This window comes from Marmota flaviventris, chromosome 6, assembly GCF_047511675.1.
Source record: "Marmota flaviventris isolate mMarFla1 chromosome 6, mMarFla1.hap1, whole genome shotgun sequence".
NCBI classification, from domain to species: Eukaryota; Metazoa; Chordata; class Mammalia; order Rodentia; family Sciuridae; genus Marmota; species Marmota flaviventris.
In genome coordinates this window covers 80,423,037-80,439,953 of record NC_092503.1, presented here as the reverse complement: position 1 = coordinate 80,439,953, position 16,917 = coordinate 80,423,037, and the positions used below count along the sequence as shown (strand labels likewise).

Here is a 16,917-nt window from a genome sequence, read left to right as displayed (position 1 = left end):
TAGCAAAAAGAATTAGGCAATGAATAAAAATTGCATCCTACTAAATACATCAATCCCAAGAAAGCAAAGAATCAAAGTAGTTTATTATGTGACTGGTTATGGTGGAACATTCCTGTAATCCCAGATACATAGGAGGCATAAGCAGGAGGATCACAAGCTTCAGGCCAGTTTCAACTTAGCAAGACCCCGTTTCAAAGTAAAAATAAAAAGGCAGGGAATGTAGATCAGTGGTAAAGCATCCTGGGTTCAATCCCTAGTATCAAGGTCACAGGGGGGAAATCTAAATGTAATTTGCCATGATAATGAGAAAAAAAAAATTTAATTATTTTAGTAGGAAAAAAAAAGCATTTCATACAGTTCAACATATCATTTAAAATAATTATTTTGCATATACACAAACATACAGATGAAAACTTACATAAGGCACACATTAATGGAGGGAAATATCCAACATACACATAAAGAAGCTAAAAGTGGTTATCTCCAGCTGATAGAATGTTAGTTTTTCTTTTCCTTTTTTTTTTTTTTTTTTTTTTGGTGGTGCTAGGGATCGAACACAGGGCCTTGTGCATGCAAAAGCAAGCACTCTACCAACTAAGCTATATCTCCAACCCCTATTTTTTCATTTTCAATAAATTTATGCTACTTACTAATGTACATGTACTACTTATGGAAAATAAAAATAAAATTTCTAAAAATATGTTCAAATAAAAACTAAAATGGCTAGGAAGGAAACATCTAAGCTTCAGGGAAGCAGTTACTTCTGAGGCAGAAGAATAGAAGGCTGTTTGGAGAAAGGACACAGGGGAACTTTAATATCTTATTTTTAAAAATAAGTTCTAAAGCAAAAGTAGAAAAATATCAAATAGGAACATGAAACCTTTAATATTCTCTTTTTCCATATGTTCAAAATATTCCATATATGGGAAAAAAGTTGAAATTACTTTAAGAAGTAAAAAATACTGAATGGAGGAAAGAAGAAAATGCAAATGGTAGTTATCTTTGGCTGGTAGGACTAAGAATATTTTTCTTATTACTATACTATAAATTTCAAAATGTCTTGAAACAAGAGAAAAAATTTTAAGGTACTTCAAAACTTTTTTCCAAAATAATATCACAGAATTGTTACTATTTAACAGAAATAAAGAATTAACATAACAATTTTTTTACAAACGCAAAGGATATTAGATTTTACCTTATTTTTTATTAATTAATAAAGTAATATACACTTAAATAATACAGTTTTTATTAAAACAGGACTACCCATCTCAGTTGTTTTAATGCCTGTTCAGTACTGTGGTAGCTCAACTCTGAAGACAGACTTAGTATAAGCAAGGAATCTGGAGTTTATTTCACTGGCCTATCTTTTAGGAATTTTTTTTTTTTTTTATATTTCCAGAAGGGGAACATCCAGCCTCTACACAAATACTTCTAGTGCAATTTCAATTATTTGAAAGCTCTTCCATATAGATGAGTGGAAATTAGTAATATTCACTGGATTTGCACTGATCTAAAAACAACCTCAAAAAAGCAGACCTATTTCTCCTCTTCCATGCAATAGGCCTTTAAATAAAGAAGTAAGTTATATTTTCCCCTAATCTAATCCATGATTCCATATTTATTACATTGTTTCTCATATAATAGTTTTTCAACATAATGGTTATCCTATTTGCTCTCCACACATTAGTTTGTTACCTAAAACTTGGTACCTTAATACATGTAATCTGACCAGTAAAGGTATAGTTACTATTACCTCCTAGGAATAGAAAAACAAACATCTTCTATTAATTTTTTTCTTCATTTTTTATTGGTGCATTAGAGTTGTATATATTGATGGGATTTATTGTTACATATTCATACATGCAGACAATAAATTTTGGCCAATATTGCTTCCCAGCATTTCTTCTCTCCCTTCTATTAACTTTCTAAGTAGCAATATGATTTCAGGTTCATAAACTAAAATATATTTTTAAAAACTGAATTACTTTCAAGCTAGGAGATCATATATAACAGATCTTTAAAAAATGAAGACTTAATATTTAACTAGATCAAAATTTGGGGCCAGATTTTGAGCCTAGGGAGACCAACTCAATCTTAATGTTGTCATCATCAAATTAGGGGTCCCTCCTATTGGTGAACCTGCTGTGAATGCCACAATTTTATTTCATCCATCCACCCATCCATTTATTCTTTTATAAAGAACTAATTCAATCCCAGACTGTCAGATGTTGCAAATACAAAATCAAATGAGACTTGTTTTTGCCCTTTAGGAGCCAGATGAAATTCACCAATAAACTGAAAGGGATAGGACCTAAGATGGTAGCCCAAAACACTCACCTAGAAACTTTCTCTCCAAGTTGGCAACTGTTTATCTACACCCTTTGAATACAGTTAAAGCTCTAACTATGAAGCTAACATTATTCTCAAGCAATCCACATTACTCCATTAAAAAAATAAACATAAAAGACAGACAACATTAACTATATCCTATAGTATATCTACTATATAACATATCCACTAGACTATAGTAGATACAGTATAGTCATAAAATATACATGCAAATGTTTTATAAATATATAGTATATATAGGAATATAAGTGTATAACATATACATGTTTATAGGATAGAATGTATAGATATATCTTCATGAACCAATCTAAAGGAAATAAAATAAAGAATAGTTCTGAAAGAGCAATAATTTCCAAAACACGTTTCAAAATTTGAGATTGGCAGCAGGCTACTAATTCATAATTTAACATCTATCTCTGCCTACCCTTAAAAAAATTGTTACTTGCCTTTTATTATTTTGTTAACTCTCCTTGTCTTCCTAACTCCTGAAAGTACATTGACAAAGGATCAGAAATCACATTTGCAAGATTCTTCAGTCCTCTGGGGTATAATTCATCTGAATCTGGAGACTGAGCTCATTTATATGAGCTGTTTCTTATTGTGCTTTTGAGCAGGACAGATTAGAAGCAAATTTGTAATCCAATAGTGTGTTTCCTCTTTGCATCACAGCCTATCCTAAGCAGTGAGACTTATCCATGCACTCATGAAACCTGCTTTCCTTAAAATGTTTGCAGGTCTCTCCTTACTTTGAACTTGTGTCTTCCAACAGTTCGCATTTACTCCACAATATTTATTATAGTTAGTATTGAAAATAAAACAGATTTCAGAGGTCATTCCTACTCAATAAATCATCACACATACAAAATGAGCATATGAAAAGATTAAAAAATGATTTGTCTCTTTTATAGTTTGTACATCAATAATAATGATAATAGCCAAAATTTTAATTACTTATGTTATAATTAAAAATAACATAAAAAGTACTATTATCAGAGGAAACTATCACTCAGCTTTTAAATGTGACAAAATTCCAAGAAATTTATGAAAAAGAAAATAGAATAATAGAGCAAGAGAATGGGAGACAAAAGAATATAATTCTAGTCCTAGACACATGGTTCTAATGATCTATGCAATTTTCTGTGACCTAGAAAAAGGCAAATAACTCCTCTGCTTATGTTTCTTCAACAGTTAAAATGTTTGAGTTGAATTAGAGAGTTCCCCATGGAAGTGTTTCAGGGGCTGCTTCAGGTTGCTGGGAAAGTGAGTTTCTAAAGCCTTCTCAACAAACTATCTCACCAGTCACCATCACAGAACATCTCAGGGCCTGCATGTGATTGCCTGTGAGGAACTGACAAAACGCGAAAAGCCAATAGAATAAATCAGTAGTAGTTTTAAACCTTTCAAAAAAAAAAGAATCCTTAAACTCAATTTGAAAAACAATGCTCTATAATAGTTTTTCAAACTCCAAAATACTACAGTACTCTCAGAGATGTATTTACTTTTAATTAATGTACTTTACTTCTAGTGCATTCCTTCTTTCCCCCTCTTTCTTTCCCTCCTTCCCTCCCCTCTTTCCTTCTTTCATATACTGCCTAATAAGTACAAGGCACAGAGCTATCCACACTCATTATGAACTTTAACACTGTTTATCACTTGCAAGGTTTTATAGACTGGAAACTGAGGTTCAGATAATATAATAATATAATTTAATAAGTGTTCAGATAATATAAGTGTCTTATATCATAAAGCTAGCATGGTATATAACAAGAATTTGAATCTTGTTCATATGTATTTGTATGTGTATAAAATTTCAAGTTTCATTAGGAACTTAACAGGTTAAGAGGTAAGTGTTAATTAATAGCATAGTTAGATACAAACTAAATCATTTTTTATTTGACCTTGAGTTCTAAGCCAAAAATTTCTAACTCAACTAAACAGGCAAAGTCCATCAATGTTTCCATATTAAAGATGCTGTCATAAAAATAAAAATGCTTTAAAATCTTCTTGATGATATACTAGTCACAAGAAAAACTAATTTAATCCTCCCCCAATAGGAAGGATTTAACTTTAATTGCTCTAAGAAAAAAAACTATTAGCCTATAGCACTCTTTAAAACCTTATATAAACAAATAACAAAAGATGATTTTAAAATGCTTTACTGAGACAAAGACTTCCTCCTCTAGGAATTTTCCATTATACTAATATACATCTCTATATGGCACACACACACACACATACATATATATACACATACACACATATATATTTAATGCCAGGCATCTTTTATGCTACTCCAGAACAAGAAATCAGTATGTTAAAAATAAAGGTTTGGGGCTGGGGTGTGGCTCAGTGGCAGAGTACTTGCCTCACACATGTGAGGCACTGGGTTTGATCCTCAGCATCATATAAAAATAAATAAACAAAATAAAGATATTGTGTCCATCTATAACTAAAAAAAATCAAAATAAAGGTTCATCATATTATTACACATCTATACAGACTAGTATGCATCTTATAAAAAAAAGCATGAAACTGATTATGCAAGTGCAAGTTTGTGTATATGTGTGTACATGATATACATGTACACAATGCTATGTTGAAAGTGCCAAAAAAATACTTTTCCATGAAAAAAAACATGTCAAGCAATGTGTATAAACTGCTACTATCTGTGGTAAGAGGATGGAAAAACATGACATTAATATACAGATACAAGCTTGCATAGGAAAAGACAATTTCTTCAAAGTGTTTCTTAGAAATGGGTCTACAAACAGTATAGAAAAGAAACAAGTCATCATTGCATACCTTTTTGTATTATTTGAATTTTAAGCCCATTTTTAGTGGTTTTATTACTTTTTCAATAAAATTTATCTTGAATATTAACATAAAACTGCTTTAATAACTGTCTAAAAATAAATGGGTAGTTTCTAAGGTCCCTGAAAAAGTTAATTTCTGAAATCATTCTAAAATTTACTCTTTGATCACAGATCTCATTTCATTTAAGTCTTTTCTCTCCAGAAATGTAAAAGACTGCTTTTATATATTATTTATATAAATACGTGTATGTGTGTATGTATGTATGATATATACATATAAATATATATGTGTGTATATATACATACATATATATATGTATGTGTATATATATATATACACACACACACACACACACACACACATATATATATATATATATATATATATATATATATATATATATATATATAAATAAAACTCAGCAATTCCTTGGGTTATTTTGTAAAAATTTTATTTTACAAACAATTTGTTTTTCAATACTAGGAATTTTTCATCTCTTCAACATTCATCAATAGGTCCTTAATTTTGGTGTTGTTAAAGGGGAATAAAAGTACACCATGCTAAAAACATTTTGGGTACATGAAAACTTTAAAAGCATGACTTCAGGCTCCTCAGATTTTAGATTCGAAAGTTGCCTCAGAAATCATACCATTTAATTCCTCAGACAAATCAACTGAACCTGGGGTTAAAAGAGTTACACTATGTCAAAGCAAGACAAGAACAGAGCTGACCTATTGGGTTTACCTCCATTTTCTGTCCTAATTAGATGTTCTTATTTAAAAATAATTCAGAACAGGTAGCTGAAACAAAGATAGGGCTTTGTGATTTGGGTTTCTGAAGGACAAAAGGGCAGAAAATCTTTCAGAGAAGGAACTAGAGTTAAGTCATGGCAGGGAAAGAGGAAGGAAAATGGACCTACTTGGCCCAATGAGTAATGGGAAGATAACGGTGAATTCTTACTTTTGAAAATTATTTATAGTGAGGAACAACTATAAAATAAAATAATGATTTTATCAACAAGAAATACATAAGGGTAGCTTCAGGGCCAAGGGAATTTGAATTCCAGTCTCTCATAGGAAAAAATCTATCAAACTTCTTTCACAGCTCTGTGATCCTGTGTTCTATGATACGCAAACCATTTCCCAAAATCTTTACAAATATCTAAAAAGAGATAAAATCTTAAGAGTTTCATTATTTTATCCCTAAAAAGTAATTCACTCTGTGCCATCTGATGTTAAAAATACAGTTGGATTTTTAACATTCTCAATGTATATCCTACAGTTTACTGGAGTTCTTTTAATAATTATGTACATGTAATTACTTTTTTTATCTTTTCATAAAACTTAGAAGATAATTTCCTATTTAATGATCATGGATTATTTTGATAATTACAATTCATGATATTTGCTTTATGACATGTTGTTGGTTATACCTATTAATCTGCTACTGCATTCTTGATCAGGAAGAAACATGAAAGTTTTTTTACAAAGGAATTAAGACAGAATTAAGACAATGCTATGTTCAAAGTGCCAAAAAAATACTTTTCCATGAAAAACAACATGTCAAGCAATGTGTATAACCTGCTACTATCTGTGGTAAGAGGGTGGAAAAACATGACCTGAGCCCCTATTTGAGGCCAATCCCAGGCCCAGAATGAGATGGTACAGTTGGGATAGTCACTGAAAGAAACTGCTGATTGGGGAATCACTAATAAGGAAATGCTAACAAAGAACTGCTTATATTAAATCAGTGATTCTCAAAGAATGGTGTAATAACCCCCAAAGATCTCTGAGATACTTCTGAGAGTCTTCAAGGTCAAAATTATTTTAGAATAATAAGATATTATTTGCTAATTTCACTCACATCGTGTCATGAGAGTATCGTGAAGTTTTCCAAAGGCTATATGCCATGTGATATTATATAATGAAACATGTATGTTTTAAAAATCTACATAACTCAATATTTCCAAATGACCAATGTGTGAAGGATAAAACATCTAATCCAGTGAGATTAGACACCAATAGGTGTTAATGTGACTGAATATACAAAGTTCCAATATGGCTTCAGATTCCACTTTATAACTATTTAGATAGAATATCACTTGTTACATTTTGGTGTAAGTGATATTCTATCAAAGAAAAATATCCAGTTATATGAGAAGACTATTAAATACTCCTCCAATTTCTAACTAATACAGACATCTGTGTGAGGCTGAATTTTCTTCACATTTATCAACACAACAACATACTCCAACAGATTGAATGCAGAAGCAAATGTGAGGGCCCAGCTGTCCTTTATTAACCCAGATATTAAAGAAATTTACAAATATATGGAACAAGCCACTCTTAACTTGATTTATTTTTGGCTTGGAAAATATACAAGATTTTGTAAAATGTAATGAGCTGTCTTCTATTTTAGTGGATAAATATTTCTAAATGTTCTCAACTTTAATTTCTAATGTGATTAAGCAGCAATAGATAGACTTTACAAAAGCTTTACTAGAGAGGTTCCTAGATAATTTTTAAGAATACTACTGGGTCTTTGCAGCAAAAGTTTGAAAATCACTGCATTATATAATTTTAAAAAGTTTTCTGTTCTAAAAGTTACGTTGTGCATACTTTGCAGTTTTAAGTATTAAATATGTATAAAATATTAAAGATTAAAATGATAAATTAGAGAACTCTATTGAATAAATTTATTAAGGTATGTTCCTATATAGTAAGGTAACTATAGATAACAATAATGTACTGTACATTTCAAAAGCTAGAAGAAAGGAGTTTTCACCATAAAGAAATATGAGGAGATAAATATGGTTAATATGATTTAAACATTATATGTATCAAAACATATAATGTATCAAAACACAACATGGTACCCCATTAATATGTACATCAGTTAATGTTTTTAACTTTTGTGCGTGGGAGACCAACCTTGTACGTAACTGAGTCACACTCCCCGGCTGAGTGCTGAGGTGCTCAGTCACAGAAATGTGACAGAGATTTCCCCACCCTTCTTGGGTTCGAGAGTCAGTGTCTCGTGCATGGGTGTGTCTTGCTACAGCCCCATGGGTGAAGCTACGCTCCCCTGTTCCTTTGTAATATAACCCCTTGCCCTGTTTAGGATAGAATCTTCCATGGAAGTGCCTTGTGTGTGTCCCCTTCTCTTACTGTGCCCTTGGGTGTGGCCTACCCAGGTGTCAGTCAACCTGCTGACAGTGGACATCATGAAGATAGACTCAGCCCCCTGAAACCTGACCCCTTGCCTCATTTGAATAGCTTCTCCTCAATAAAAGGGGTCAGTGTGTGCTCTCTCTCTCTTCCTGTGGACTCTTAAGGTCAACGGAACAGTCACAGCGACCCCAAAGAAAAAGGTATTTGTATCTCTTGTGTGGTTATTTTGCACAGCCCAGTTAGCCCAGTTCACCTGGAGTGACCCCTGAACCTTTTAGTCTTGAGAACAGAAACCAGGCATTTGTGTGTGCGTGGGGAGGGGGTGCGGGGGATTGAACCCAGAGACTTGTACATTCGAGGCAAACACTCTACCAACTGAGCTATATCCCCAGCCCCTTGTTTAACTTTTAAAAAGCACTATTTTATGAGAAAAAAATAAATATATCTGTCAAAACAGAAGCCAAAATAAGGGTATAAAGTCAATTCTGAATAAATAAATACATAGCTACTTATCCTTTATATAGAACTCAAAAGAGTTAACCCATCAAGTAGTTCTTCATCCCTGGTATTGTCCTGGGATTGAAACAAACCGTATCATACAGGTGGACTGATTTCCTACAGGAGGAAAGGCAACTGTCATGAGGCTGTCTCCATTGACACCTTTGGCTGTTCCTAACTATGTATCCATTTCTAAATTACTGAGTACCTACATATTCTGTCATTTCCATCAACTAACAAAATGAGCCTGCACCCATCTTACAAACTGATATTAAGAGGGAAAGGTTTTGTAGCTCAGTGTACACTTAAAGTGACAATTTATCCTCCCCTTAAGAATAAAATATAACAAGAAGAATAAGAATTTGTAGCTGGAAACTTCCTAGATATGAGACAAGCTATAAACAAAGCTGCCTGCCACAAATTTTAGCTTAAGGACAAACTCTTAAAACAGAAAGATATACCAAAAGAAAAACAAATAAAAAATCAAACACCATACAGATAGTCATCCTTAGGAAAGGACAGCATAGACCTGAGAACGCTACCAGCAATATTACCACAATTTCAATATCCAGGACTTGTTCCATTTTAGTTAATTTGCAAAATGAAACACCACAAACAAGCTCTTAGCTTTTTCCCTTAGTCAATTAGTGGTAGTGACTTTAACCTACTGTTAGAAAAAAGAAGATTAATTTAATTTGGACAAAGTAAAATTTGGAAAACTGAATAATGCACAAAGACAAAAGCTAAATTTCAAAGCCAAGTAAGAAATTCAGTAGAAACTATTTCAAATTCTTGATTGATTACTGAGATTATGAAAGATATAACTATATTTAATAGTTAAAAGCCAAAGGTTTTAGGAAGTCTGAAAAGGCAAGCTAGAATAAAGAATAGATGCTCTCAGATGGGTTGCAAAGGTTATACCATTCAGAATGGAGCTAGTAAGATGTGACAGGAAAGTGAAATTGTTGATTTCAGAAAAGTAACTTCATAATTACATATTAATGTTGATTCCAATATAATTTCAATTATAGCAGAAAGGAAGCAGTTTATATCTATCAATTAAATTTGGAGGCTCAGACTTGTAAACCAAATAATCTTAAAACTTGGGAGTAAACTAAAATCAAGTTATTCCTCTGTGTGCATAAAACATTCACAGCTCTTTGTGAAAATAATTTTTACAACAGAAGTTTTGAAATAAGAAAATAAAAATTTAAAAGTAACCTTCTGACCCAGAAAGAATTGACACCATTTAGAAATCAAAGATAACCTAAATAAATAGACATACTGTGTTTAAGAATTGGGAGATTCAATATAGTAAAGATGTCATTCTTCACAAATCAATTTAATGCAATTCTTATCAACATACCAGGAAGGTGTTTGTACACATAAACAAGTTCATTCTAAAATTTATATGGGAAGGCAAAGGACCTAAAGTAGCTAAAAATTTTTAAACAAAGTGTAACATGAGAAGAATCACTATATCTGGCATTAAGGCATTCTAGGAATCCTTAAATTAAGACAGTATGGTAATGATAGAAGGAGGAACACATAGATTAATAGAACAGAACAGAGAATCTAGAAATAAACCCACAAAAATGTGTCCAACTAATTTTTGATAAAAGTGTCAAAGCAATACAATGGAGGAAGAATAGCCTTTTTTTAACAAATGGGGCTAGAGCAACTGGGCATCCACAGACCCCCCCCCCCGCCCCAAAAAAAAAAAAGCCTGAACCTAAATCTCGACACCCTGCCCCAAAATTAAACTCAAAATATAAATCCTGGACTTAAAACAAAATCTTTATAAAATACCAAATTGTGGGGCCGGGGTTGTGGCTCAGTAGTGGAGCGCTTGCCTAGCATGTGTGAGGCACTGGGTTTGATCCCTGGCTCCACATATAATAAAAAAATAAAATGAAGGTATTGTGTCCATCTACAACTACAAAAATACTTTTTAAAAATACCAAATTGTATACCTTAAATGTGTGTGTGTATGTGTGTGTGTGTAAAATTTTCGTCAATTATACCTCAGTAAAACTGGAGGAAAGTCCTTTTGGGAAAAGTACAGGCGATAGATACTCTGAGGCAACTGGGATAGAGGCAAAGAGTTCCTAGGCTCAACACCAAAGCACAGTCAATAAGAAAAAAATATGATATATTTGATCACATCAAAATTTAAAACTCTCTCAGAAGACCGTGAAGCGGAGGAGAAGACAAGCTACAGATTGGGAGAACATATTTACAAATCACACATCTGAAAAAGGACTTGTGTCAAGAATATATAAAGAACTCTAAAAAATCCACAGGAAAAGCATAATAATCCAATTAGAAAAATGACAAAACAGGGCTGGGGTTGTGGCTCAGTGGTAGAGATCTTGCCTAGCACATGTGAGGCACTAGGTTCAATCCTCAGGACCATATAAAAATAAATAAATAAAATAAAGGTATTGTGTCCATCCACAAAATAATAATAATAATAATAATAATAATAATGATTAATTTTTTAAATGGCAAAACAAAGAAAATAAATAGACCTACAGATATTGAATAAGCACATAAAAAGATTATCCATCCTCAGCCATTAGGAAAATGCAAATTAAATCACAGTTAGATGGTATTACACAGCTATTAGAATGGCTGAAATTAAAAACAGCATAAACTCCAAACACTGACAAGAATATGGAAAATGGACAGTTAAATATTGCTGGTGTGTAAAATGGTACCACTACTCTAGAACAGAATGGCGTTTTATACAGAACCAAACATATATTTATCTTACAACCCAGCAGGTATACTTTTAGACATATAGCTCAGAGAAATAAAAACTTTTGTTCACACAAAAATCTGTATATGAATACTCATAGCAGTTTTGTTAGTTAATAGCCAAAAACTGGAAATAAACCAAATGCCCTTCAACAGGATACATTGCAACACTCCGCAGTACATCTATACCATGGAATAATACTTGGGAATAAAAAGAAACTACTGACACATTCAACAACTTGGATGAGTGTATATGTGAAATCTGCCAACATCAAAGGTTACATGCTGTATAATTCTATTTGTATAACATTCTTGAAATGACAAAACTATAGAAATGGCAAATGGATTAGTATATGCCAGAAGTTAGAGGGGAAGGGAAGAGGTAGCAATGGCCATATCAGGGTAACACAAAAGATCCCTGTAATGAAACTATTAAGTATCTTGAATGCGTTCATGGTCACACAAGTCTGTACATTTGATAAAATTTTATGTAACTACATATATATATATCATCAAAAGCTGAATAAGTTTGATGGATTATATTAATGAATCACAACCAATTTCTTCATTAGAATGTTGTATTATAGTTATGTAATATGTTACCACTGGGGAAAACTAAGTAAAAAGTATATGGAATCTTTCTTATAATTTTCTTACATATGCATGCCCAACTACAGTGAACTTAAAATATTAAGATTTTAAAAATCCAGTATGAAAAACAGATTGAGGACACTATATTGTTAACTGTTTCAAAGCTTATCAATACAGATGAAAGATTTTTGTGCTCCCAAGTGAACAGTCCTATCTACAACTTATTTTCATCTACAACTTGGAATCCACACACTTATCCCCATTTTTCCTATCCTTGTTTCTGCTCTCTCCTCTACCACCCACCCATCAACCTCCTTCATAACTGGCTATAAGAGAGAACTGCAATTTACAGCTGTTTATATGTATGTATGCACTGTAATTTCTTTCTTTCTCTGTAGTTTTATTCATCCTCTCTGTTTTTACCACATATATTAATCAGCATTTTGGATTATTTATTTATTTATTCATTTTGGGGTGCCAGGGATTGAAGTCACGGGCACTCAACCACTGAGCCACATCCCCAGCCCTATTTCGTATTTTATTTAAAGACAAGGTCTCACTGAGTTCCTTAGTGCCCCGCTAAATTGCTGAGGTTGGCTTTGAACTCTTAATCCTCCCTCCTCCGCGCTTGCCACTGGGATTACAGGCCTAGGCCATCACACCAGGCCATGGGTTATTTATTCCTAATTTAAAAATCCATTATGTGGCACATGTTCTAATTCCCTTTAAAAAGTAATTCAATTCATGTCTTCATAAATGTACTTTGGATAATGATGTCCATCACATTCCACCATTATTGATAACCTCCTACTCCCTCCCTGGTGTGAACAAACTTTATATACAAATAGAGATATGAAAAATTGTGTTCTATATATGTGATAAGAATTGTAATGCATTCTTCTGTCATGTATTTAAAAAATAAAATCAGTTAAAAAACAAAAATTTGTTCTAACCCCTTGAGGGGTTCTAAGGATATGGACTTGCAGCCTGTTCCTTGGCGCACCTGCTGGTGAATCTGCACCAACAGCTTGTGAATAAATGTTTCATATCCTGCTTAAATAAACAAATAAATAAATAGATAGATAAATAAATGAATGAATAAATAAATAAATAATTCAAGGAGCTGGGGTTATAGCTCAGTAGTACAGCACTTGCCTAGCATGTGTGAGGCACGAGGCTCAATTCTCAGCACCACATAAAAATAAGTAAAATAAAGGTCCATTGATAAGTAAAAAGAAAGAAAGAAAGTACTTTAAAAACAAAAAAGTAATTCAAGTGCCAATTCCTTATTGAATGATGATAACTGCTTTCAGTCCCCATCCCACCTCATGGTAAATAACCCTAACATAATGACTGCAAAATTTAGAGAATAAACTAGGAATCTTTTCTGGCCACTAATACACACTGTATTTAATAAGCCACTGCCCCTGTGCATGGCATTGGTATACTAGCCATGCTTATTATACAGACTAAGTACTATAATAGGCTATGTATTAAAAAATAATTAATACAGTACAGAAACTTAATTTACTTACAGTTCTGGGTGTTCTTTGCTCAGAAAGCTCTCACAGCAGACATTAGTCCCATAAATTTTGCTTACCTTTACTTTCTAAACTACTTATTAATTATAAGTAACAGAACCCAACATAAGGTTTCTGTTTGTTAGATAGCAAGTGGCAATCTAATATAAGTTCCATGTGTAAAAGTCATGAAATAGGACTCTTTTTCTTCCTTTCTCTAAAAAAAGGAAAAAAAAATCCAAAGATTTTTACTCTCAGGCCTATTAGTTATTCAATATTCTACCATCTACCCTTATATAAGGTTTTGTTTTGGGGAGTACGGAACATACCTTGCCCCAAATGATGTATTATGCATATCTATTACAAATGAACAAAAAGGAAATCATAGATCAGGTTTCTTATGTTATAGTCCTGAAAGGTCAGTTTTATGTAGCCTCACTACTATAGTATAATTTTCAATTTTAAAGAAACAATCAAATAGCCAAATAAGAATTTTTCCCTCAAATGACTAAGATCCCTGGAATTAAATATTCATTCATCAATATGTGGCTTATTAACATATACAATCTTTTTGGCATCTTGCTCTTAAATATACAATCTTAAATTTTCTGTAGTTTCTTACTTGGATAATACTAAAAATCATTTTCATTTATAAACAAGTATGAAATTGCAACAAGCTATTTAATCAGAGCATATGAAATGTCCAATGAGAAACAATCCAAGACAGCACAATTAGAAGCTGTGAAAATTTTACCTTAATTCTTCTCTCAGTGTCATCTAACTTTAACTCTGCTGAAACTAGTTTCTTTGCCAAATCATCTCGTTCAGGTAGGTGTCTAGCTTCAGAGATCTTTCTCAGTTTCTCTAAGGAAAATTTTGTCCTAAATAGTTCACATTCTGCATCTTTCACCCTTTTTTCAGTTGCTCGTTCCTTCTCTTGAGATTTTCTTAAGCGTTCTTTGAGTGCTGTAATTTCATTGTTATGACGAACTACAAGTTGTGAGATTTCAAGTTCTGCATCTTCAAACTTATTCAGGGCTTTCTCCTGTCTGTACTGAAGCCTTTTCAAAGCTTTATTTTCTTTTAGCAGCTCAGCTAACTTGACCTGAAGTTCAGATACTTCATTCTGCAACTCATTGATTTTTAGCAGTCTTGCAGAAAGAACCCGTTTTGTGACAATATCAGAATTTTTCCGAAGTGGTTCTCTATTGAGGCTTTGGGAACGAATTCCCACTTGGACTCCTTTTTTGTTTGGTAGACCCTTAGGGCTTGGTTTCCTAGAGGCTAAAAAAGAGACAATAATAATATACAGTGAAAGCTATACCAAATGTATATGTAGTATCATTTATTCATCCAAACACATGTGAGTCCATAACATTCTTTATTTTTGTTTTCAAAAAAGAATTTTTCCTGCCAGGCATAGTGGCTCCTGAGGCTGAGGCAGGAGGATCTCAAGTTTAAAGCCAGCCTTACAAGGGGGAGGTGAGTGAATGAGTGATTGAGCCCCTGAGTTCAATCCCTAGTAACAAAAAAAAAAAAAGATTTCTTCCAATATTTTGTTAAATATCAGATTTTATTTCGAGCGCCAACATATTGGTTTAGGTACTCACTTCCCTAAAGAGCTCTTAATATATTTCTATTAAGAAAGGTTTAGGGTCTTCTAAGAAAGATAAAGAATATTCTATCTATCAAAAATGGCATCCCATTTTCCCTGCATGAACCAGGCCCTGGGGTTCAATCCTCACCATTGGGGGAAGGATTATTCACACTGCTTAAAAAGATGGCAGCCTAGGGTTGTAGCTCAATGGTAGAGTGCTTGCCTAGCATGTGTAAGGCACTGGGTTCGATTCTCAGCACCACACAAAAATAAATAAATAAATAAAATAAAAGTATAATGTCCATCTACTACTAAAAAAATTTTAATAAAAAAGATGGCAGTATCAGGCTTTAACCACCTTTAATTTTATGAGATGACAAGTCAAAATTCAAACAGGGGCATCATTAGCATTGGAATGCTATAAAATAAACATTGGCCAAAACATTGTGATATTTAAGTCATCTATGCCAAGAAAATTGGAATCCTTATTTATTTGGTGCCAGGGATTGAGTCTAGAGGGGCTTAACCACTGAGCTACATCCCCAGCCCTTTTCTATTTTTTATTTTGAGACAGGATCTCACTAAGTTGCTTAGTGCTTCTCTAAATTGCTGAGGCTGGCTCTGAACTCACAATCCTGCCTCAGCGTCCCAAACTGCTGGGATTACATGTATGTACCATGATGCCCAGCTGTAATCCTTATTTTAAACATGAAAAGTTTTCTTCTGTATTAATTACAACTCCTTTTCTTCATTTGGGGAAACAGAATGGCAGCTTATAGTATAGTGAGAAGATTTGAGATTCGAGATTTACCACTTAATAACCCCCTTGGGCAATTCAATTAAACCTTTTCAATTCTATTTTCTCAACACGCAGGATGAAGATAACACTATATACATAAATAGATTGTTGTTAAGTAAGGTATACATGTAAAAGAGGAACTTCTTCAAAGTATTCTCTGTTAGTAATAAGAACTTATATCCCAATTATCAGAAACTGAACAAAGGAAAACAGTTGTACAAGTGTGTTTCTATATACTTTCTTGGGAAATTTCTTTTGTGTAATGTTCATATCAAAACATCAACATAATTTGAGAACAAGAAAAAAAGATCACATTCTATTAAAAATAAGCATATGAAATATTTAAAAGTCTACATATTAAATTGTAACATTCTCAAAAATTTGGTATGTTTTATTTTTATTAAAAGTTCATTAAAATTAAGCCTCAATATACAGAGTACCTACTTGCCCTTTAAAAGAGTCATCTGAAAATTTGCCAGAGTTAAGATAATAAACTTTAATCTCTGAGGGATTTTTTCCTCCTCATTTTTTTCCTCTCAAGGAAGAAATACATTCCAGATTAAAAAGAAAGAAAAGAAAAACTGAAAGATCCAATCTTATACCCTTCCCCATCTCACTATTCATGGATACCTGATTCATTAAGGAAACAAGAAAAAATAACAACTAATTTTTATAATTTTACATTATAAAGTTTCATTGAAAATATGAAAATTTCACAGACTGTTTTGAATGTACACTGATTTAGAATTCTAGCTCTATAACTGCTCAGATATAAAAAAAAAAAGTGGCAGCAATAAAAGAAATGAGAGAATGACTGAT

General features: G+C 32.6%; 1 protein-coding gene across 1 annotated transcript in view; it reads right to left on the bottom strand.

Annotated features, from left to right (window-relative positions):
• Nucleotides 1-16,917, bottom strand: part of Lca5 (lebercilin LCA5) — an 81,917-nt gene that overhangs the window by 29,401 nt on the left and 35,599 nt on the right. Inside the window, exon 3 of the mRNA XM_027928277.2 lies at nucleotides 14,457-14,986. Coding sequence (XP_027784078.2) covers nucleotides 14,457-14,986 — 530 coding nt within the window. The remainder of the gene's footprint in view (nucleotides 1-14,456; nucleotides 14,987-16,917) is intronic.